Here is a 24156-nt window from a genome sequence, read left to right as displayed (position 1 = left end):
TTCATTGAAAAGCCCACACTTTACTCTATATTGATGACGATCTAGTTGCTAATAATCGAATACACAGCATTGATTTGAATTAATTATGGTAATTTTTTTAAATTTTTTTATTTTTTTATTTTTATTTTTTTATAATGATTTAATGTATAGTCCCTTAAACGTAACGAAACAACAACAAACATTTTTTTATTGAAAATGTTTTCATGTAATTTAATTTAATTTAATCAATGAATAAACACAAGGTATGATTTTCAAAAAATAAAACTGAATAAAATTATAGAAATACAAACTTTTTCCTTACTTCTAATATTCTTTATTTTTCTGTTTATAAATGTTACTCTAAATATCCGATTTAAAAAAGAAAATAATTTGGAATCTCTCAACACAAGTTTCAACCTCAGTCCGTATAAAAAAAAGTTTAATAAGCAATCAGACCGATGCGACGCTCGCGCAGGAAGGAGCGTCACAGTGAACAGGAAGTCGCTCTCAGCCAATCGGCTTTTGCAAAGCGTCCTAAACTGACGTCAGCCCGGTACCGATGAACAACAACCGGTAGCGCTGAAGAGAGCTGTATGGTCGCCCGTTGTGTGTATCTTTGTTCGCTAATCCCCTTTTCAAACGTGCAAACATCATGCCTTTCGATGTTAGGAGGTGAGTACGGGGCTTTCCGTTCATTTGGGTGCAGATCTGATGGGACGGTGGCGGTGTGTTGGAGGTCTGCTAGCTCTGGATGAATTAACGTTGGGCACAGCATCGCCTGCTAATGAAGTTGTAACTAGTGTTTCACATTTGGCATGAATGGGGTCCATTGTCGTGGGCGGGGGGGGTCGTGAAGTTTTTGTCGACTCGATAGAGTGATACTCAGGTATGAGTTTTTTTTTTTTTTTTTTTTTGTGGGAGCTCCTGCCTGCGCATGTGCAGATTTCCTCACCCAGCCTAATGTTTGTATTGACTGATTACAGTAAAACCTCAGTGCACAGTAACCATAACAGAAAACACAGTGGTGCCACAGCTGCATGTTACACTCAACAAACATGACGGTTCAGGTTCAGACTTATTAACAAGCAAAAGCTTTATGTCTTCCCAGTGCACCATTCAGATTCAATATCCATCAATAAACAGTGAATGTCAGGAAAACACTCGTCTGCAAGCATTTCAGAGCCACCCTACGGTCTATTGATACTTGGCCACCAGGAACTGAGGTAATGGTTGCACCTACTCTATAGAGATGTTGTACCTGTCACCACAGCACACCCAAAACCAAATAAAAGACAGGATGTGACTAAGAGACTATTTGCACAATGGTCAATTCCTGCTTTTGGTCAGGTACTCAGTGGTATTCTGTCAAAAACTTACAACACTTTCTTAATAACCATATATTAGTCTTTAGATTTGAGTGCAAAGTGGTAACTTTGTCAAAATAAAATAGAAAAGAAGCATTAAGGCTACATCTGAGGAGAGCTTAAATTATCATTTAATCTCTCTTTAATTGTTAATTGTGTTTCGATAATGTGTCAGAAAAAAATTCTGAAAATTTGAAAAAACAACTGCAGATTTTTAGGTGACAACTTCAAATGTAGTTTGCTATTTAATTGACAATAAGTTTGACAGAGAAAAGCAGGAGATCATATCATCTCGCAAGCTTGAACAAGAGGATATTTCAAATTTGTTGCTTGAGAATTGATTAAAATGATAAATTCTTCATCAAAATGGTTGCTCGTTATATCCGTTGATCGACAAATCGATCATGTCAGCTATGCATACAAATCAGAGGGGCTCTGGACAATATAAATGGTCATTTTTCACGATTTTAAATCATGAATTGGAAAATAGCAAACAGATGAATCAATAATGAAAATGATCAGCAGTTGCAGCCCTCAGTCACACAGGAGGTGTGTGTCATCACAGTTGCTCTGGTCTCTGTGAAAGAGCACAGCTGTGTTGTTATTACCACACGACATCCTGTGTGACGGCACTGCCACAGTAAAAGGCCAGTGTGAGGTTGGGTTCCCAAGGTTATCCAACGGCCGTGCCGTCTTCTGAAGCTTCACTGACTTGGTGCTCTGATCAGATAATAGCTGCATTGCAAGTTGTTTTGAGGTGTTGCTTGCTCAGAAATACTGAGGCGTTAGTCACCAGTGTGATAGTGTGTGTGTGTGTGTGTGTGTGTGTGTGTGTGTGTGTGTGTGTGTGTGTGTGTGTGTGTGTGTGTGTGACACCTCTGGTAGCATGTATTGCCAAAATGCTGTGTTATGTATAGTTTTAACCACACCAGAAGTAAGTCATTGGTCATTTTGTAAATCCTGTTGTAACTTAGCGGATGTAGTGTGTTGGTATAAACCTGCCAAGAGTCAGCTGTTGCAGTCGATATTCTTGTCCTCTTCTCGTATCTGTGTCACCATTTTAAAATCTCTGTTGCAACATGGAACAACAACAGCAGTATCCGAGCTAGCAACCTACGCTTCGATGGCAAGTTCTGCGTTTAAGTAAATTGTGATCAGTTTAAAGAAATACAAACAAACCACATCATTTTTTTTTCCATGCTCCAGAATGATAGGTGAGCACAGGCACTATTCTCCATAGCTGGACAAAGAGAGATGTATGTAAACCTGTAAAAGCATATCATTTAATTTTTTTTTATAAAAAGCATAGTAAATCTCTGAAAACGTTGGACACTGCAGTGGTTATTAGATGTCACTCACACAGGAGTTAATAGTGCCTTTGTTAGGGACTCTTATATTAGGCGAAATAAAACGGCTTATGATAAAATGTCAGCAAATAAAAGAGGAGGGATGTTGGATGAGATCCTCTAACAAACACCGATCAGCGGGTCCAGATCTTTCTGGTGATGAGCAGGTGACTTTTCATTCAGTGCCTCGCGAGTGCTCGTGAACCTGATGAAGCGACCTGTGAACTCTGCGGGACACGTTCAGTACCTGTGACGGCACACCTGAATAACGGGACTGGGTGGGATATCCAAGCAGAGATACGCTGGAACGACCCAGAGGCAGGACGATGCTGAGTCATAAGACGTTTTTTAATTGGTGGTATTTCGTGGCTCCTCCTTGTTGATAGCTGTCAATCATCATTCAGTTCATTCAATAACTCAGAAATGTCATCGCTGGATATGTCTGAATAATATTCCCCTCTGTCATCTCAAACACATTTCCACGGGTGTAAAACCACGTTCTCAACGTATTCTTTAGTTTCCCTGCGTCTCCTTCTCACCACAATAAGAGCAGCTGTGTCTCTGGATTTGCACATGTGATTAATACGCTCCTTCAGTCGTGCTAAAATACACACGCAATCACTTCTCCTGTTTCTACTTTCAGGTTTAGTAAATATCGTTGCAGGTGCTAAATTGTTCTATTTGCATGTTCCCTCCCAGTATGTTGCACGTTTGAATAGAAACGCCCAATATTACATATGTGTGCAGGCAAACACGTGAAATGGACAACGTTGTGTTAATTTGCACATTTGAAAGACGCAATCCTCACTGCACGTCGTTAGTAAATCTGCTTGGACATTTTTTTGCGGGTGGTGTGGAGTTTGCACGTTATTTTACACACGTAGACGTTCAGTAAATCAGGCCCTTTGTGTTCTAGGGAGTATTTACAGCAGCAGGATTGTGTATATACATGCGATGAGGCTTTGTATACCATTTGCTATGAGTGCCAGTAGAATGGATTCATTGCTTCTCCTGGAATTCAGATATTGGCTTTCTGTTTTGCTTTTAAATGGCGTTTCAGCAGTAATATAATTTCTTCACAAAAATCAGCTTCTAATACTAAGGATGACCTCCACCTCCATGTTTAATTGACCTTTAGATTGTGTCATGTTTTGACGCAGTGAGGTTTGGTTGGGTCAACTTAATGAAATAATCTGTTTGTTATGGGATAATTACATCATGGCGACTGCAGAGCCTCAGTGAGCATGTGCAGTGTTTTGTCAATAGATGTAATGATATCTCTTCATCGTGCCCGTGTTTAACACTTGACGTACACGGAGAGGGGATGACTGAAAACCTACGTAAAGGAAAATGCAGGCAGGTGCTGCTTATAGGCTGTGATGTGAGATGATCAGAGTGAGAAGAAGAACTTCCGTCTTCCATATTGGAGGTTTACTCAGCTGTACATGGATGAACTCCTGACTCACTGTGACTCATTTGTGAGGTTCGGTTTATTTCGCAAGAGCCTTCCTTTTCGCAAAAGTGGCCCAGTGCTTTCTTTTCACGGTATCAACAGAGAGATGCTGGTACACTGTGTCCTCACTGATCACAAAACATCTGAGCCCTTGTGCAGGAGACCGAGCGATGAGATGTGACGGAGGGAGATTTGTTGACTGTAATTCAGGAAATTACAAATGTCAGCGACAGGCCGAGAGGTGAACTCTCAAGTCAACATGAATATTAATGAATACAGGGCGTTCTCAGCAGAGGAAATTATGAGGAATTGAGCTCTCTTCCAGTCTAAAGATAAGAAGTGTATTTTTACAGATAAATATAAAAAGACATTCAGTACATTACAATTCTTTAAGAATTTCCATTATTTCAGTGTACTTGACATTGCTTCTTTTTGTATCGTTATTGTCATGTCAGCAGTCATGTTTTATTAAAGCGTATTTAAACTTAGCATTTTCAAATTATTCTTTAGGATATATTTTAATCGCCACCTGTTGCTGATCACATTTATGCCGTATAAATGATGCATTATTATACTTTTCATATTTAGTCATACATCATTTTAACGTGGGGCTTAAGTGTACTGTTGTTAACATATGTCAGTCTAATGATTATAAATTACTACCAAATATAAAACTACCAAATATCCTGTAGTTTAAAAGGGAATAGATGTGCGAATGCTTTAAAATATTACAGGTAAACTTCTACTTTCACAAATTTATAGCGTTGCAATTTAAAAGATGAATCATGTCATTATTCCAATTGTGGTGTAGGGTCGGGCTGTACAACTTTTCTAGTGCCGCTTCACCGTGTAATCTTTAGCACATTTTGTATTGCGTAGGTATGCAGATAATACGACGATGCCACAGTTTTCATTTTGCCTACGTCTCCAATTGTTCAGTTCAAGTGTAATTCCGTCCTTGTGTCTTGTTTGTAGTTCTGTCCAGACTGTCTATCCATGCCAGACTATTTACAGTTCACATGCACTGTAGCATCAGATTTCGTCTCGCGTCTCGAGTGACCAGCTACGTGAGATTTTGTTTCTTTGCTCAGATCTGAATTTAGCAGTGGGAAACTGTGACTGCTAAACACATGTATTTGCGTTTCTACAGCAAGAGACAGAACTGTTAATAACCTAATCAGCAAATCCACGTCATTCAGCTGTTAGCGAGGTTTGTTTTGCTAAATTTATTCTGTAAAGCAAAAGGACAGTCAGTGGTGTAATGTTCTCATAATAACCGGAACATTTAAGAGGATACTAACATACTTTACATACATTACTCTTATGTCTAGGATTATTTTAAACACACAAGTAATGATTTAGTTCTCAGTAAAGTCGGGCTGCAGCTAATTATCATCATTATCAATTAATCTGTTGATTATTTTCTCGATTAATCGATTAGCTGTGTTTAGCCTATTATGTCTTGTCCCAACCAACAGTCCACAACCAAAAGATAGTTTATTATCACACAGGAGTAAAGGAACCAGAAAATATTCACATTAAGAAACTGGAATCAGAGAATTTCAGTAATTTTTCATTAAAAAAGACTCAGAATGATTAATCAATTATGAAAATAGTTGGCGATTCATTTTCTGTAGATCAACTAATAATGAATCAACTAATCTTAAAGCAACGCTCACAATCATAGTGTATTTAACTGAATTTTGACAAGTCAAATTAGAGCTACTGTACAAAAATAATATGTACCAGTAAGTCCAAAAGAATAACCATGTATATTCATGACATATTTAAAGTGCTCTAGATGTTGTTCAGCAGAACTACATACATGTACATAACTATATAAACAATATGTAACTATGTATACATGTAAATGTACTTTTATATACAAGAATTCATATACAGTAATTAATACACATTATTTATGTATAAAATGTGTTATTTAAAAGTAAAATCATTTTTTCCATAAGACTTCTCTTTAACACAGTTTTAGTTGCCACTGGGTAAATAGCAAGAGCTGAACTTCTTCTGTCTTGTGCGACCACTTTAACCAAAGGTTAAAGGTTAAACCACCTGACAGTGGTTTAATCGCTGCACCTGTCCTGTGGTCTCAGAAGAGGACATAAGGACAGAGACCCTCCCTCTGCACATTAGGGCTTAACATTGAGGAAGCGTATTGGTCCAGAAGTTATTTTGATCCTGATACAGAACGAGGACTCCCTGACCTCCCCGCCCAGCCCCTCTCTGTGCTGTATATCCTGTCAGGCCAGTTGGCCAGAGAGAGGCTGGCTGAGGTGTTTAGGATCCAGGGGTCTCTGGACCTCAGATGAAAATAAAGGAAAGCAGGCGCTGAGGCAAAGCAAGAGACACAGCAGGGTTGTGGCTGGACAGGAAGCCCTCTCCCCCTGCCCCCTCCCACACACACACACACACACACACACACACACACACACACACACACACACACACACACACACACACACACACACACACACACACACACTTCCTCCCCCGCCCTGCATTGCATCAGCTGTGATTATTTCTCTGGCAGCTCTCGGTGGAAGAAATGTGCACAGATGTGAGCGTTTTGGGTCGGACATGAGGGAGGAGAGTTGAGTGCGAGAGGAGAGTGTGGGTGGGGTTTGCACAGTCAGCGATGGAGTTCGGGGTCGAAAATGTTTCACTCCCCAAAAAGGACATGCGCAAGAACTCCAGAGCCTAAATAGTTTTGGTGTTGAGTAGCAACTTTTTTACCCTTTCTCAGCTTCCCAAATAGGCAACAACAATATTTCACAAGAGGAGAGTTGATCGAATCAGGTGGTAATGATCATCCCCTGCTTCTGATTCACTTGATTTACGCACCTTCTTTTTTTTTTAAAGTATCCAAGCAGATCCAAAACTATTAAACTGAGATTTAGATGTGAATAAATCTACAGTCCGATGTGTCCAAACTGAATCCGTCACCGACGTTCCCGAATGTAATTGGACTATTATGCCCACTTACTGCCAAGAACATGAAATCACATCGTTTGAAGATGTCACTGGAGTTGCCTTTATAGTCCAGCGTGTCTCTTTTCTTTGTTGTTCGTGTGTGGTTTATGTTGACTGGGTGTTTTCCGATGTACAGGTGGTGTGTCAGAGACCTTTGTCGGGGTCAGGTCACAATTACAAAGCCCACATTTCAAAGGAAGAGGTGTAACCCTGTAAAACGTGTGGCCGGCTGTCTGGATCTTTTATATGTAATGGCAGCGGTCCAGAGCTAGCATTCCTCCCCTCCTCTGTAATATCGCACAGCCTGATGGGTACAGAATGTGCTTCTCAGCATGTAGTGTTTACTTTTGCAATTTTTTTTTCTCACTCTCACTTTGCTTTTTTTGTGTGTGTGTGTCCTTTTCTTCCTGTATTTCCCCAGATTTGATATCTACAGAAAAGTGCCAAAAGATCTCACCCAGCCAACATACACGGGAGCTTTCAGTGAGTAGTCCTTCATGCAACAGCCAAAATTTGGGTTTTTCATCATTTGGATGTTGTTTAATCAGGTTTGAGTTGTTCACATCTGTATACCAATAAATGTTGCTTCTATAAGCAACATTTAGGATTAAAGATACAAAAAGATACAAAACCTAATCACCTATTCACTTTCTTGTTAAAAGTTGGCTAAATTTTTTTTTTAAATACCACTCTCATGACTGTACATACAATTTGAAACTAACAAGCTGCTTGCAGGAGTGTTAAAACAGTGAAACTGTTAGCCTGGCTCTGTCCTAATGTAGCACAATCGTCCCACCTGCAACACTTCTGTGACTCGATAATTAACAGCAAACCAACCTGTAAAGGTGACAAACTGTGGTTAGTAGTGAGCAATAAAGGTGCTGTTTAGAGTTTTGTTTAGACTTTCTTTGCACTAAGCTAAACTAACTAACGTTCTGTATGTAATGATACAGAAATTAGTGAGCATTAGAGGTGCTTGGTAAGCTGATTTGTTTGATTTATTTTTGTTTACAGGCAGAGCTAGGCCAGCGTATTAACACTATTCTGAGTGCGTAAGTGCGTTCACACTGTCAAAGTATGGATGTACCCAGTGCACTTCAAGTACCCGGACGATGCGCTCAAAATGGTGCAAAAAATTGAGTGTGAACCACTGGACTCTTTCCACACTCCACGGTTGCCATTTTGGCTACGTAAATCAAAGAGTATGAGGAAGCTGCAGCTGCTGCAGAGCATTGCACGAAAGTGCTTATTTTTCACTAAATACCACCATGTTACGCAACAATAGAGGCCGTCGGTGTGTTTATTGTGTGTGTAATATAGAGGGCAGATACACATGTTCATTTCTTGGTAAAATAATTGAAGCTACAGATTTGTTGGCCGGTGATGCATTCAAATACTGCAGTTATTTCTGGTAAGTGCAGCAATGTGCCATTTGAGAAAACACTACCTTGTCGAAATTCAAGTGCTACACAAGTAAGAGTCCTAACACGTAAGAGCCCAATCTGTTGGTGTACTAAGCGAAGTACGTCATTTGGAACACGGTCTTAGCTTAGTTTAGCATAGAGACTAACTGCCCTCTAGCCCGAGCGTCATATTTAGCATACAGATCTGAAAGTGGTGTCGGCCTTCTTAGCTTACTCTTGGCGAGCAAGCACACACATGTCTCTGTTCACACTTTTCCTAATTCATCTTTCAGCAATGTCGCTCGCTAATTTAGCCTTAAACGGTAGTAATAGCAACAGCAACGGATTTAATGTGTCATTATTGTGTAGGTAAGTGTTAAACAGCCAGCAACAAAAATGACTTTCATCTGTATATCTTTTTTTTTTTTTTTTTTTCAACAATATCTTTATTTATTTTAACAATATATATTATCACACAAACCTGTATATGCAATATGTATCTAAATACAAATGACAGACGCGTAAACAGGCTCTCCCCAATATAATACCTTTTTAGATGACCCGGGAACCTTTAGTTGTCTTTATTTGAAGTGATAAGAAGTTTTTCTCTCCCACGTTTTGCTGTCTCTCTCGTACGTGCAAACGGTATTCTCCTTGAAAGGCGAAAACTTTACAATCCCAGCGGTGTTTTAGAGGTAGTAATTAGCACACCTCTGGAGATTGACATGCACATTTTACATTAGAAAGTAAATGGAAAGAGGCATCAGTGGCGGCTCAGGGAGGGGAATGTGCTGAAGGAACAGTTTAGGAAGGACAGGAGTTGACAGCTGTAATTCAAGTACCTGCCTGTCCCAGCGCAGACGTACGTCCTGCCGGAGACAGTCAGTGTGGAGCACTACCTGTTTTAGCGCAGCGAGTATGGTAAGAATGATAATGGTCATGTTCTTTCATCGCCACAGGCGCCCCAGAAGTCATCAATGGAAATCTGAATACTTTTTTTTCACTCAGGTCATGTGATTTCTTGCTTGTCATCGATACGTCATTGTGTAATCAGGGACCGCATTGATTATTCACTGCTTGATGGGATACAAAGAGACCTGATGACGCATTTTTGGCTCCTCAGTCATTTTCTAGTATTGGTTGTTCATTGGTCAGCTAATGAGAGCACAGGGTAGCGCTAACTATCCCACAAAACTGATGACACAGTGTATAATCAGAGCTGCAATTGTACGGTGAACAGTTTTTAGGAGATTATAGCACCTCTTTTGATGACAGGGAAGAGAATGAAATGACTAAAGATATACGCGAGAGTTTCCACCCAAGAGGAAGTGGATGGAAGTCCTTCCTGTACACAGTCGACTCCCTTCCTGTCTCCATCCACTGTCTAGGGCTGAGGGCAGTGGGTTGATATTAGACAACTATTATTTCTTCATCCACAGCAGGTCAGGTCTCACTCTGGCTTGGCATCAACAGAAACGGACTCCCCTTTTCCCCCTTTTTTACAAAAGGCCAAATATTTGACCCCATCTGCTTTTGTTACTCTTTTTTTTTTCCGCGGCACATTCCTTTTGGTTAAATTTTTACGGTATTTACTCTATCTGTGTATATACCTCTGTTTTTGCCACAGCGGTTTCTGGAGCCCTTCTTGTTTGGGGTATAATGTATTAATCTGTTCTCTGGTGGATTTTCTCTCTTAATATCTGTTTTTTTCTGCCTGTGTTATGAGGATAAAATAAGCCTTTGGCAGAACACAAATGATACAAAAATAATCGGTATGTCTAGTTATGGAAATACAAGGCTAGTTTCAGATATCACTGACTGGTTCGTGGTGTTATTGTAGCCGATTCTTTGTGTCACAGCCCTCAGGTCTCTGTGTTTCAATAAAAAAAAAAACACTCATGTTAGGTCTTTGCAAATTATTTGTCTCGTCAGTATTCCCATTGCAAAGCTATTGAAGCCTCACATCAGTAGTAGCCCATCACTGTAATCTTTAGTAATCCCTTTCCAGTATTACATCCTTTGAAGTCAGGTAAGAATTACTATAGAGGTCTGGTGATGAACCTGAATTGGCAACCGATGTGTCATAGCGACGCTCCCTCTTGTTTGTAGGTTAAACATTACCTTACGTAAAGCCTCCACCAGCCACAGGTTTGGCTGCAAGGCTTTGCCAACCACAAGGTCATGTGACTGTGTGATCCTAGGAGACAGTTGCCACGTAAACACGGCTCACCTGCTGAGTGAGCGCTTTCTGACCGCAACTCTTGCCATACCGGATAGACCACAGTTGCGCAGACACAGATCAGTTCCTTCCATATTTATCTTTGTAAACACATGACAACATTTTATTTTGACCCTTTGGCTGATTAGTTTGACACATGTAATCAAACAGACAGGCCCGGCTGCTTGTCCTTTTAAAGGTTAGCCTTTATTTTGACTCAGAGTAAAAGAAGATACTTATTATTTAAGGCTAATATTCCTAATTTGGTTTTTCTAGCTTCTTTTGTAGGAGCCATTTTTGGGCTGGGTGATTGTCAGTTTATGAGTTTGAATAAGGGAATTTAAAAATGAGCCGCTTTTAGGACTTATTAAGGCAAAGCATGAGATCACCTTTCTCAAAGAAGATATGCTGTAATGGCTGCCTGATGTGCTGGGATTTAATGTGTAATTAGTGTAGGAGGGTCTTTAAAAACCTGCGTAATGGCAGGCCTAACATTGTGTCAGTAAAAACGTCATTTATACGCTATAAGGGAAAATCTTTTATGGCTGCTTTGATTTCATTAATGTCAATAGCTTAGGTCAGCCGTTCCCTAAAAGACTGAATTATCCCAGCTCATTTGGTTTGCATCATTGCATGAAAAGCTGGTGTAATATGAGATCAATGTGAAAGTGACATACGTGAGATCAGCGATGACTTAAGTTTAAACAAAGTGCTCATTAAGCTGTCTTCCTCTTTGCCCACAGTTTCCATCCTCTGCTGTGTCTTTATACTCTTCCTGTTCCTGTCTGAGCTGACGGGATTCATTGCCACTGAAATGTAGGTATCGCAGCATCCGCCTACCTCATAATATCCTGTTGCTGAAACACACCCATGGACAGTCGACACTTGATTGCCCCACAGGACAAGACAGAGAGACTTCATGAATGTCAATGCCCTCATTATTAAGCATTCTTGCCCAGTCAGTGTTGTAACCAATGAATGGAGTAAATTTTCTCACCGGAAATTGGTCTGGTGCATGCGTCAGCCTTTTGGCTGTAATAAGGGATGACTCGGTGTGACGGAAAGGAAATTACACTGACAGAGATACACAAATGCTCTTTTAATTTAGCCAAGGATGAGTCTCCGACTGTTAAAGCGATAGGACCTGTTGTGGGAGGAGAAAATTGTCTTTTTCTAATGAAAATGACCTTTTCTCATTTAAAAGTTGTATTTACTGATTATCTAACCATTTCTCTCTCTTTTCCATCCATTACAGTGTAAATGAACTATATGTGGATGATCCTGATAAAAACAGTGGTGGGAAGATAGATGTGAGTTTAAACATCAGTTTGCCAAACTTGCACTGTGATTGTGAGTATATACATCATATATACACATACACAAATCTCTATTTCTCTGCATCACACTTCCTATTTGTGTGTTTTCCCTTTCACATTGTTTAAGGCCTCCTTTTTATCAGATAGTATCATACTTGACCTAATTAACATGGCATATTGGCAGAAGATAAAAGATGCCTCAGATAAAGAAAACGACATAATGGTTTGTTTACCCGGTCGTGTTGTGGCATGCTCCTCGAGAACACCAGAGCGGCCTCGGCCCTGTGTGGCCTCCGTTTAATCTCGTGCTGCCATACAGCTGTGATGAGTTTCACATGGCGCAGCCTCCGCTGGCTCGTCCACTCCACTACGATGTCAGGGCAGGCCGGTTGAAGTGCACCAGGATGGAGAGCAGTCACTGGTTATTTTCTCCTCATGACTCTCCTCAGAAACTATGCCCGATGACAAATCACACATCCAAACTGGCACACGTTGTCGAGGCCTGGGCCGCACAGAAAACTCACACATTCACTCAGTTCAAGCGATTTCCAAAAATGGCAAAGCTAATAAACGCTCGTGTGAAAATTAAACCCAGATTTCTGCGATAGAGGCTCTGGCATGTTGACACACAGCTGTCGTCCATGTGTTTAGACGAGCTCAGTCACTGCATGCCTAAACAAAGACTGTCCCTCTGCCGTTTCCAATTAAAGCTCTTGATGATTGTGTGTACGGTGGTTTTGTTTATTTGCAGAATTGAAGCCTTTCTTTTTGTGAAATGCAGGGGCCCTCTTAAATACCATCTCAAACACGCTGCTGTAACCACACTGCAGCTGCATGTAATGAACAAAAATGTTCCTCAGCCCCTCATCCTGCATGTTAACACTGCACATCAGTCTAGTTTACAGACCTCCAAACAGGTTGTCATCTATTGCAAATGTACTTTTGGGGAGAAACCTTTTCATCAAGGAAAACTTGGCATTTCCATCCGGGTTTTTTTGCTATTTATGTGCTCTGCTGCACCAGAACTAAACATCGTCTTCCTCCACTGACCTTTACAGGTAGTCTCATCTTGATTTGTGACTTCATGGAAAAGCACAACCAGGTGTAATAACCTTATGATAATCCCGATACCACCTCACCCCGGATCCACTTCATATCAACACACTTCCACTCCTTAAATGTCTTAAAAAGGAGAAACAACCATCTCTCCCACTCACACACCGGGCACACTTCACTTATATTTGTGCACTGTATTTTGAGATCTGGATTGACGAGGGGAGGGAGGGGGGCCAAACTCCTTGTGAATGTCAAAGGTCAGACAGACGGCATGTGGAGGTTTTAGCAGACGGCCCTCTCTGCACTGCTGGCCGACATGCAGCAGCACAGGCAGCCTCTGAAAATAGGTCACTGCCAGTGTGCCAACACGGGGCAGCCTGCAGGAGGGGGGTGGGGGAGGCTCGCTTGAAGCCTAGATGGAAAAACACAGAGTGAGGACCATGGGCATGATGGCTGTATGTCTGTTTGGACTTTCTGTGTTTACTTTGTGGGTCACTCTCTGCAACGATATTCATATTTTCTCTCTTCATTCGTCTTCATTTATTAAACAAAATTTCTGTTTGGTTGTTGAATGTAAAAAGTAGAGGTACAGATAAAGATTATTCCCAGTATCAGTTAACAATCATTTCTTTGATTAACCAGTTAATCGATCACTTTATAAATCTGGTAACATGCCTGTCACAAGGTGGTGATGTCTTCAAATAGTTAGTTTTCCCTGAAACCAAATCATCATTTGCAATTCATGGTAATGTTTTGAAATGTATTCATAATTTTGTGGTCCTGTGAACAACTTGTGCATTTTTTTTTTAAAGTTATTTAACTCAACTACCAAAAATAATAAAGATCATGGTTGCGTACAAAATAGAGAAAAGAAGCAAATGGCTGATGTTGAGTTTAAACAATAGGTTGAGTGATCACACAACAACAAAAAAATCATCCTCAGTTCCTGTGTGAGGATTTACTTTTTTGTGTTATATCAATGTAAAATTTGAATCAGATAAAACAGGACATCACTAGGAATTTGTTACTGTTTTCTGACCTTTCTTCTGACCAAATTAGTCATTGAAAAAGATCAATCGAAAATAAATTCTCAGTCATTTTTGTTGATTACTTTTTATTTCTTGACTAGATGATTAACTGAATAATTATCTCAGCTCTAAAGCAAGTGAAAGTTTGGATCTGTCAGAGGAAAATGTATCATATTTAGGTCCTTTTTTTTTAACTGCATGTTTGAAAGGTCTCCTGTGTTTCTTTGTTTATTTCAGTGGTGGGTTTGGACATCCAAGATGAGATGGGTCGCCACGAGGTCGGTCACATAGACAACTCGATGAAGATTCCCCTCAACCAGGGGGATGGTTGTCGCTTCGAGGGAGAGTTTACCATCAACAAAGTAAGGCCTCATGACACAGGAAGACTAACCACACAGGATGCATGAACTACTTTTCTTGTGTTAATGATCCTCCTCAGGAAATGGCAAAAGTCTGCTTCTCTGTGGTCAAAAGTTACGTTATGACTGATCGGCTAAGAGGCCTGATATTTTGTGGGACGTGCACTTTTGGACTATATGTTGTATATTTGTCTTGGGCTTGAGTTAAACATGGAGCATGAACCCCTGTCTGCCCCCCCCCCCCTTCCTCTTTTAGTCTAAATTGAGTTATGTTAAATGGAAAAGCTCTGGAGTTCAGTTACATCTGACGGTCCCCGTGAAGCCCTGTTTGCCCCACCTCCATCTTGTGCGTCAGTCTTTCCAGCACATTTAAAATGATTAACCCAGCAGTTGGATAGTTAACACTTTTGTTTGTGGAATAGATGGAAATGTGTGAACATTTAGCTTCCAACTGAATGTGTGTGCATTCGGACCTGGTCATTAGTTAACTAAATGTGTTTCAGTTACTTGTGTTGCTAGCTCTTTGGGGGTGTGTGTGTGTGTGTGCGCGTCTTCAGGTACCAGGAAACTTCCATGTGTCAACACACAGCGCCACAGCGCAGCCCCAAAGCCCTGATATGACGCACACCATCCACAAGCTGGCATTTGGAGAAAAGCTGCAGGTCAGAACGCACACACACAAAAATAATGGAGGACGATAACATCTTCAATATCAAGGCTGAACATGTACCTCTTGTCTCTCTTTTGTCACGCAGGTACAAAAAGTCCAAGGAGCCTTTAACGCTTTGGGAGGGGCTGACAAGCTGTCATCCAATCGTATGTATCCACACTGCTCGTGGACTCATTGTAACCACGGTGTGACATTTATGTTAGTGCGCTTGCTGACATTGGATGATGCAAGGGAATGAGACACGTAGTGGAAAGCTTTTGAATCCAGTGGAAACTTGATTCACAAAGCTGACACTTGACATCATGATAAAAAATTTTTTTTTAAAAACGCCCATTTTTAAATACTAAAGTTTTTTTTTTTTTTTTTATTAAAATAACTCCTTTGCAGCTCTGGCCTCGCACGACTACATACTGAAGATTGTACCAACAGTGTATGAAGACCTTTCAGGCAAACAGAGGTTCTCCTACCAGTACACAGTAGCCAACAAGGTACCGTATCCCCGCATGTTTTATTCCTTTCTCCTGAGATCATACATTTAGTTTTTTCACCCGTCATGGAGGCAGTGTGACCATCCCAACATATGGCCGGAGCATGTATTACTGCGTTAACTTGTGCACTCACCCGGAAGTGAAAGCTCACCCTTTACTGACTGGAAACGCTCGCTCGATGTCAACAAACCATAAACACCCTTCCTAGAACTGTGTTGACTGACAGCTGGGTTTGGAGTGTGGAGTAATAACAGTGCAGGTCAGCTGTGAAGCTGGGAAGAGCAAAATATTCCCCAAACCTCATTTCCAAAGGATAAATAAAGATCCAGCTATGATCCAAGGTTGGGCTAAAACAACAGCCTTTGTCATGCTAAAGGTATTGATATGATCAAATGTATCATGTAGGTGAATCAGCAGTGATTTTACAGAGATTGATTTATATAAGCTCACTGAGAGCCGTGTCATTGCGTAACAATGCCATTCAACATATTGTATCCCCCTCAGGCTTACTTCATCTGAGTTTTACTCTGCCAAGATTCATTTAGTGTGAATCATTTATGACTTTTGAGTGACTTTATCCAAAACATATTCAGCAATGACTCATAAAAATGCCGCTGTCACAACTGCAGATAAGAATGAATGTCCAGATTGCTCAAAACGAAAGGTTCAGTGTGGAGAATTTATTGGCAGTTTTCAAGAATAATGAATCCCCTAAAACTAAGAATCGACCTCCTTTAGAATGAGCCCTTCTTATCTACAATTCACTGCCATGTTCCTACTGTGGCCCTGAACAGACAAACCCAACACTGGCTCTAGAGAGGGTCTTTCATGTTTTTCTAGGACACCTTAGAGTCTCTTACACGCTTGGACAGGGACGGTGAGGTGAGGGGTGTTCAGTTGGTTGCAATCTGGAGCTTCACCGCTAGATGCCACTAAATCACACACATTGCTCCTTTTAACGGGCTTAACTTTCTCGCTGTTGATTCAATCGGCCTTTCTTGCCAGCCGCAGCTCCAAAACACATTACACGCTGTAACACTCTGTTTTTCCTTCCCACACCAGGAATATGTCGCTTACAGCCACACGGGCAGAATTATCCCAGCAATCTGGTTCAGATACGACCTCAGTCCAATCACAGTGAAGTACACCGAGAGGAGGCAGCCCTTCTACCGCTTCATCACGACAGTGAGTCAATCCGTCGCTCGCCTTTTACCCAAAACACATAACTGTGCCCAAAAGTACATTTGAAGAAGGATTTAATTGAATTTAAGGCCTTCATTTTTAACAGGATGAGTTTGTGTTTTAAACACTGTTTTACAGCTGTACTCATTGGTTCCTGGGATGATAATATTGGCGGGTGGGTCAGTTTACAACTTTGGACCAGACAGAAATGTGTATTTAATGGATAGCTACGACTTTTTGTTTCCTGCCAATTAGCAAAAGTTTGTATGTTAACGTGCTAAACTAAGATAGTGAACACAGTCAATATTATAGCTACTGGACATCAGCATGTCGTCATGGTGATGTTAACATTTTTAGCTCAAAGCACCAGTGTGCTGAAGTATAGCCACAGAGGCGCTAACATGGTTGTAAACTCATCTTGTTCAAGTACAAGAAGGATTATTAGGATTATTAGAATTACTAAATTATTTGGTTATATGGTCCACAAGTTTTAACACAATTTTAGCCCCTTTACTGTGTCTCACTCGTTTCCAGTGAAAAGCCTCCGCACCTTATAGCAGATAGACAAAGTTAGCAGCTGGCTGGTTAATACGGTGAGGCATTTAACTGTTAAACAGCGTGGCATTTGTCTTCGAACTTAAGATTTTTTTTTTCAAAGCCTAATTATTCTTTTTAAGTTAGAAATAAAAAATAGGTCGAGTATATTTCGCCAGGTGATAAAATGTCTCTACGTTGGTTAGCCGTGTCTTCCTGCTGCTAGTTCTGCGAAACAACCTGCAGCTTTAGAGTGCGAGAGCAGCTGATCTTCTCATCGGGCTCGTCAAGAAAGTGAATAACTGCAAATCCCACGTTTGCCTTGCTGTGCCTCGACTCCCCACCTCACCTTGTCGGTGAAGGAATTTTGGCGGAACCCTCATGAGGAAAGTTTCCCGCTGACCGATTATGCAGTCAGGATTATATCAGCTGCCCGGTTAATGAGCGACACCATTATTTGTCTTTTTGTGTTGTTTAAGGTTTATCGTGACCCAAGGCACGGGCAGGAGATGACTGTTCTTATAGCACCATCATGAGTCATAGTTTAAGATTAGTGAGTTAAGCTGCAGCAGGGATTTTTATTTTTTTTGCTGGATTCCAGTCATAAAAGAGGTGTCGGTAAAATGTAGTTATAATTAAATGGGATTGAGCCCAGCTGATATTGAGCCTTAATAACCAGAAAAGAAAAAAAAAAAAAAAAATCAAATCTCTTAAATGTTGATTGACATGTTTTTGTGTAGATTTGTGCCATCGTTGGAGGGACGTTCACAGTCGCGGGAATCATCGACTCCTGTATATTCACTGCTTCAGAGGCCTGGAAGAAGATCCAGATCGGAAAAATGTCATGAGGACTGCTTCCCACCCCCTCCTCGCATCTTATTTATAAGTACAAAGTTGCTAGCCTGGTAGCTAAATCCAGTCCAGCCTGAAACAGCTTCCTTGAGGAGATTGTATCACCGTGACCAATGAAGAGCGTCTCCGGATATAACTACCAGGCTACACAGGCTGTGTCTCTTTGACTGAAGATCCTCTCATCTGCTCTGGTGACGCGTGGACGCTGACTATCACATGTCCGCTTCCTCCGTCTTCAGTGTCAGGAGAGGAGAGGAGAGGAGAGGAGATCTCTTTTGTTACTGTGGAGATTAATTTTAAAGTACTGCGTGTCAGGATTTAACCAGTATATGTTTCTGAAGAATGCAGCTGATATTTTTTTTAAATGAAGTAAAAAAAGAGAAAAAAAAAAAAGCAGATATTCATCCTAACCTTAAAGTTTTTTTTTTTTTTTTTTTAAATGTGGTGGGAGCACCATGTGTTCCAAACAGCATCTACACATGTATTCACTACTAGAAACAATTTTTGTATTCATGGATGACTTGTTTACGGACAAAAAGACACAATTCAGCCAATTAATGAGTTTTAGGATCAGGGTCAAGTAGCACATCAGTCTGAATGTTTTGAGTTTGGTTCTTTAAAAGCCAGCGATTATTGGAAGGAAGTGTTCTTTGGATTTCGAAACCTTGCAAAGACTGGACTGAAAATGTTTCTGTTTTTCAAACCATTTGTAAAAAAAAAAAAAAAAAGATTTTGTATCATGCAGCATAGTTAAAATACTGGAGATAAAATGACGGACTGAAACAGACTGTGTGCCTTCAGGTTTACTGTGCCCGCCGTTCAGGCTTACCATCGGTCTTTTTCACTGGCTGCCACTGATGCCAGTATTTTCACTGGGGTTTTCACGCATGTTCCTTTTCACAGTATTCGTGTAGACTTACTTTTAGACTTCACTTTCAAGTCCATTTATACCAAATATTCCATCAACACTGTTAAATGTCCCTGGTTTTTCCCATTCCATCCAAATGATTGCAAAACAAAATAGTGAATGTCGGTTGTTTCTAGTTTTATTTTTATTTACATGATGTGTGAATTTATTTTTCCATGATTTTGTAATGTAATTGTAATGAAGGTTTGGTTTTGTAAGGGCAGAACTTGTTGGTCTTTTATACTGTTTTTACCACAACCTCTCTGATCGAGGACAGTGATAATCACAAGCCCTGAGAACCTGTTTTTCTACTCCTAAAGGCCATCCATTTCCTCTTCCGTCTCAAATTACTCTGTAATGCTATGTGTTCCTCAAGTAAAGGTACCATAGAGTTTACAGTTGTGTGCTCCGTGTGTTTGGCTTTCGAAAAGCTGGCTGAAGTCCTTTTGTTTCATGTTGGTTCATTTAAGGTTCATTTAAACTGGTTGGTTTTATAATTAAAGAAAGTCGTCCAGTCGTGAAGTCCAGGTTGAAAATGGAAGTTAAGACACAAGTGTGCTTGTGTGTGTGTGTGTGTGTGTGTGTGTGTGTGTGTGTGTGTGTGTGTGTGTGTGTGTGTGTGTGAGAGAGAGGTGGACTTTGCACCCATTTCCCTCAGCTGGCAGCCTGCGATGACACCGTGCAAGTTGTCATTTGTGATGTGAGCATGCAAGAGGATGTTAAGCTGCCACAGCTATCATCATGCTTACGTCCAGCTCTGACTCACTCCTTTATTTGCCCCACATCCCTCTGTTTACCGCCGTCACTTATCATTTGCCAACGGTGTTATGTGTCCAACATCTCCACCTCCACTAAATGACACAGATACCACAAATATCTGTTTGTTGCATTGATTGGTCCTTTACGTGGATCATCGCAGAGCCTGGGTCTCTTGCTCACCGTTGGCCAAATGCACATTTGCACGTAAAACCTGCACTTAGCTGGAATACTGACTTCACATTAATCACAAACATGAAAAAAAAATAGTAGGTCAATTTCTTTATTTCTTCCTGTATGAGTCATAATTTGTACAAATAAAGGAAGAATACTCTGAATATAAAAGATAAAAAATATAAATGTGTGACTAGAAAATAGTTATGGATTGTTTTTTATCACAATACTGCCACCCAGTGGCTGGTTTGAGGAACGTCCGGCACTTGTAGCTCAGTCCATTTGTAGAGGCAGCAGCACCCGAGGAGAGGAAGGACTTTGAGATGAGCAGAAGTCAGCTCTGTAACCTGATATTCCTTAATAAATGAATAGTTACATGTCAATACTGGGATGTTACTAACATCTGCTCTCCTCCCTCAACCTGAGCCGTCCACTTTTTATTTTCTTTGGTCTGCATCTTTGGTAAAATTACACATTCGAAGAGGCCAGGCAGGAGGTGTCTGGCGAGGAGTAGAAGTCGCAGAAGCCCTCCTCGGACAAGTGTCCGTACTCGTTGTTGTAGAAGGTCTGTCCTGACAGCTGGCTAAAGAAGTTGGGACGGTGCCTGGAGCTGGCAGTGCTACTGCTTTGACCCAGGGAACAATGGGATGCTGTCAGAGGCTCTGTGCTGCTGCTGCTGCTTATACGACTGCAAACAGAACAAAAAAAGACAGCTGTCAAAACTTCTCGTCAGACACTGTTAACGACTCAGGCAGACAGAAGTACAGTATGGTGTTCAGATGTAATCTTTTTACTGTCTACAGACAGCTGTAGGTATGTTTGATATTCCTGAACTCGTGAAGATAAACAAGCTTTTACGACAGGGAAGTTTGAACCATATTTAAGCTCTGAACTCGTAACTTGAAAGTGAAAAACTGAACTTAAAAGATACACTTGGTGATGTTGTTGCTCTGACTACAAAGTTCTCTGCAGACTGATGCTGCTTATTCATTCCTAACACAAGCACCATTGTTGCCTAAAAGATATTAAAAACACATCGCTGAGCAACACGACTGCACTGTTTGACAAGTTCCTTCATCACCATGAGCGTAAGCACTGTATTTTTCTTTCAGTCCCACATTCACCATTCTGTTGCTATAAATACTCACTGACGAGAGTGCCAAAACCACAGCTGAAAATAGTCCCCAACATGTACATCATTACTAACTGTTGCTGTAGGAGGAAGTTGCTAGAAAAACGTGTTTAAGATGCTTGTTTAATGTCATTCTCAACACTACATATGGGCCCTGGGTTTGAATGACTGTTTGAATGAGTTACTGAGGCACAGATCAACATTCTGCTGTTGCTTACTTCCTTTGCAAATGTAGTTTCACTGCACAAAAAGCAGTGAGTAATTCTTCTGCAGTTTCTAAGCATAATGACTCTGAACATTACATCTGAGTGGCCTTGCTTTGATCTCAGTCATTGTGTTGTTTCACTGTGTATAATAACTGTATATCAGTCCAATTGTCAAACACTGACTAAATAACAGGCTGTTTATCTCTTATATGGCTCTTTAAGTTTTCATACAGTAATGGGAATCATAGCTTTTCAGTGACGAACCTTTTTGAGATGGCTCCCCTGTGGCTTTGCTCAATTCTCTCAAATTCTTCGGAGGCCAGAACCATCCCGCTGTCCGTCTGGTTGTCCTGCGAAGAGACACAGTTTGACATCATGTGAATATGAGGCCTTCAGCTGACCCCGCTGCGCCACCTGTCCCCGCCAACTGAGAGGAAAATTCCCCACAATCAATACCATTTGAAAAGATGCCACCAGCCAGTTCATATTTTCAATAGCTGATGAGAAGATAAGGAGCTCACCTGAGGAGTTTTCTGTGGATGCATCTCAAGGGGCAGCTCTTCAAATGTCTGCACTCTGGGCTGGCATATTTTAGAGGGTCCCACAAACACACAGCCGGCAAAGGGCACGCAGTTATAGTATCTGGTCAAGAGTCACAGAGAAGATTATCAGATAAATACATGATCGAGTGTTCTGATGATGTACAACCCCACAGAAAATGCTAAGTAAATACCCTACCTGACTTGACTAAAACATTAATAAAATATGTTGCATTCAGTGAGAAAAGCTGTACGTTAGGTTTTGATTTGAAAGTAATTCAGATTGTTTTATTTGACTATTAGTAACACTATTTACTCCACAAGATAAAGCAAACATCAGGGCGACATCTAAAATAATAAAGATGTTTTTCCAATCTAATAAAGCATTGCATGATTGTGATTGTGATTTTGCACTTGTTGTTCTGTCAGCTGCTTTGTCTTCCTGCAGGTTTGTCTACATAAAACCTCCTCTTTTATAACTCCTGACAGCATAAGACCACTCACTGTCTGAGAATATACTCTCATCTATCTGCATGAGTGTCACATCCTCTTGAACTCCTGTTCCCTTTTTATATCTGTCACTTTGATGCCACAGCTGTTGACGGCCGTACAATTAATTATTTGGTTGTTTTGTTGTAGTGTTATCTGCTCTGCTAACTTTTGGCGGAAAGTTTTTGTTTTCACATACATATATTATATACTCTCCAAACAGTAGAAAACAGGTGTGATCAGATGCAATCTTAAGATTACAGGCTCACACACATTTGCTCATCAGGAGCAATTTGTTGTACCTGTCATGTTCTCCATCACCTGGTGCACACGTGTGCGTAGTAACACATGGAACTGTAGTTTTAAGCGAGCTTAACTGAAGTTGTGCATTTGAGGATTTCGGTGCCAGCGGGTGTTTGTGGCAACAGGTCAGTGTGTGTTTATGGTAATTAAGTAACATGTCACACAGTGCAACCATGTTGCTTATTGATGTGTTTTCGATTTGACCATTTTGACTCTGTTGTATCAAGGAATAAGATATATCTGGCTTTGGCAACACAGACAATATGTGTTCAGTCTCTTTTTGGTTGTGTCCTTTGAATGTGATCGTTGACAATGAGATTAAAATAACCACATAAAAAACTGAAGGCCTTCCAGGTCCAAGTTGATTCTATTTTAAGAAGAGGATGCGTTCGCACCTTGTAGGCACAGTGTTGCAGGCCAGTCTCAGCTCTTCCTCAGATGCAGGGCGTGATGATGCCTGCGAGAAACCGTCATCCTCTGAGTTCTGTGAGTGGTTCAGAGGGATGTAGTCCTTCCCATCCTGAAGGGAAAGAGGAGAACATCAAGACCCAAAAACTCCCCAGAAAACACTTGTTAGTTATTGTTCCTCCAGCAGAACTTACAGGTAGGCTGTTGTCCTGCAGCAGGTCTCCCAGGATCTGAACCAGAGTGGGGAAAGTCGGCCTCTCTTTGGGCTCGCCCTGCCAGCAGGCCAGCATGATGCCGTATCTACCAGCAGAGGACAGCACAGTCACAACAGGAACAACAGACTCCAGAATGGAATCACAAACTTGATCCCGTCTGGTTTCCTAAATGTGCAGGTCAGTTGAAGGATATTTACGAGGAAATTTGCTCTTGGAATTTACGTGATTAGTTAAAGGCATTTAGAGTGATAAATCCTGTTTTACAGCAAAAGCATATTTTTCTTCAAGATGTGGAAGAGAGAGAGAAAGAACTTACATTTCAGGGGAGGCAGTCTCTGGTGATCTCATCCTGACGCCATCTCTCAATCGTTTGCAAAAATCCTCATCAATCTGGACCCCTGGGTACGGAGAGGCACCTGAGGGCGGACAAAAAGAGGGGGGAACTTTAATTAACACATCAGGAACAGAAAAATAACATATCGTGTGTTTGGGTAAAAGTGATAAAAATTTACTCTGCTTCTAAAAGTCAACAATACCAATTGTTTTTGGAAGGAACAAACATTTGTAGACACTTTTAAACACAGACACGCCACACTAACTAGATTGAAACTCTGTTCCCGTCTTCATGCAAGATGAGTGTGCTTTGATTTCGACTTTACCGAGTGAAAAGATTTCCCAGAGGAGAACTCCAAAAGACCACACGTCACTCTGACTGGTGTACACTTTGTCAAAGATACTCTCTGGAGCCATCCACTTTAAAGGCAGACGAGCCTGAGAGAACATTAAACCAC

The 24156-nt window shown here is 40.9% G+C and overlaps 2 protein-coding genes across 3 annotated transcripts in view; one reads left to right on the top strand and one right to left on the bottom strand.

The window, feature by feature from the left end:
* The first annotated feature begins 524 nt into the window (after positions 1–524).
* ergic1 (endoplasmic reticulum-golgi intermediate compartment 1) lies at positions 525–19665 on the top strand. Its single transcript, XM_069696970.1, has 10 exons — positions 525–651; positions 7552–7613; positions 11495–11567; positions 12007–12101; positions 14389–14513; positions 15068–15172; positions 15266–15326; positions 15568–15668; positions 16731–16853; positions 18125–19665. Exons 1-10 carry the CDS (start codon positions 632–634, stop codon positions 18230–18232), a joined length of 873 nt encoding a protein of 290 aa, XP_069553071.1. The 5' UTR covers positions 525–631; the 3' UTR covers positions 18233–19665.
* Positions 19666–20168: 503 nt separating this feature from the next.
* Positions 20169–24156, bottom strand: part of flt4 (fms related receptor tyrosine kinase 4) — a 43159-nt gene continuing 39171 nt past the window's right edge. The window contains exons 24-31 of one of the 2 annotated variants that reach the window (XM_069696962.1): positions 24025–24136; positions 23682–23781; positions 23345–23450; positions 23138–23262; positions 21933–22053; positions 21676–21761; positions 20495–20761; positions 20169–20420 (exon numbers count right to left, since the gene is read on the bottom strand). In XM_069696962.1, coding sequence (XP_069553063.1) covers positions 20542–20761; positions 21676–21761; positions 21933–22053; positions 23138–23262; positions 23345–23450; positions 23682–23781; positions 24025–24136 — 870 coding nt within the window. In that variant the 3' untranslated portion in view covers positions 20169–20420; positions 20495–20541. Of the gene's footprint in view, positions 20762–21675; positions 21762–21932; positions 22054–23137; positions 23263–23344; positions 23451–23681; positions 23782–24024; positions 24137–24156 lie in introns of both variants that reach the window. The other variant, XM_069696961.1, reaches the window with a different exon arrangement.

The sequence above is a fragment of the Brachyistius frenatus genome, unplaced genomic scaffold (assembly GCF_029030835.1).
Source record: "Brachyistius frenatus isolate BFR_SWC_R1_liver_20210118 unplaced genomic scaffold, ASM2903083v1 Contig_22, whole genome shotgun sequence".
Lineage (NCBI taxonomy): Eukaryota > Metazoa > Chordata > Actinopteri > Embiotocidae > Brachyistius > Brachyistius frenatus.
The sequence above is the reverse complement of the archived record's forward strand: the minus strand, read 5'-3'. Positions and strand labels throughout refer to the sequence as shown.

Coding starts and splice junctions, on each gene's coding strand:
- ergic1 (XM_069696970.1), top strand. CDS start 632: ATGCCTTTCGATGTTAGGAG. Junction 15,669..16,730: donor AGTACACAGTAGCCAACAAG/GTACCGTATCCC, acceptor TTCCCACACCAG/GAATATGTCGCTTACAGCCA. Junction 16,854..18,124: donor TCTACCGCTTCATCACGACA/GTGAGTCAATCC, acceptor GTTTTTGTGTAG/ATTTGTGCCATCGTTGGAGG.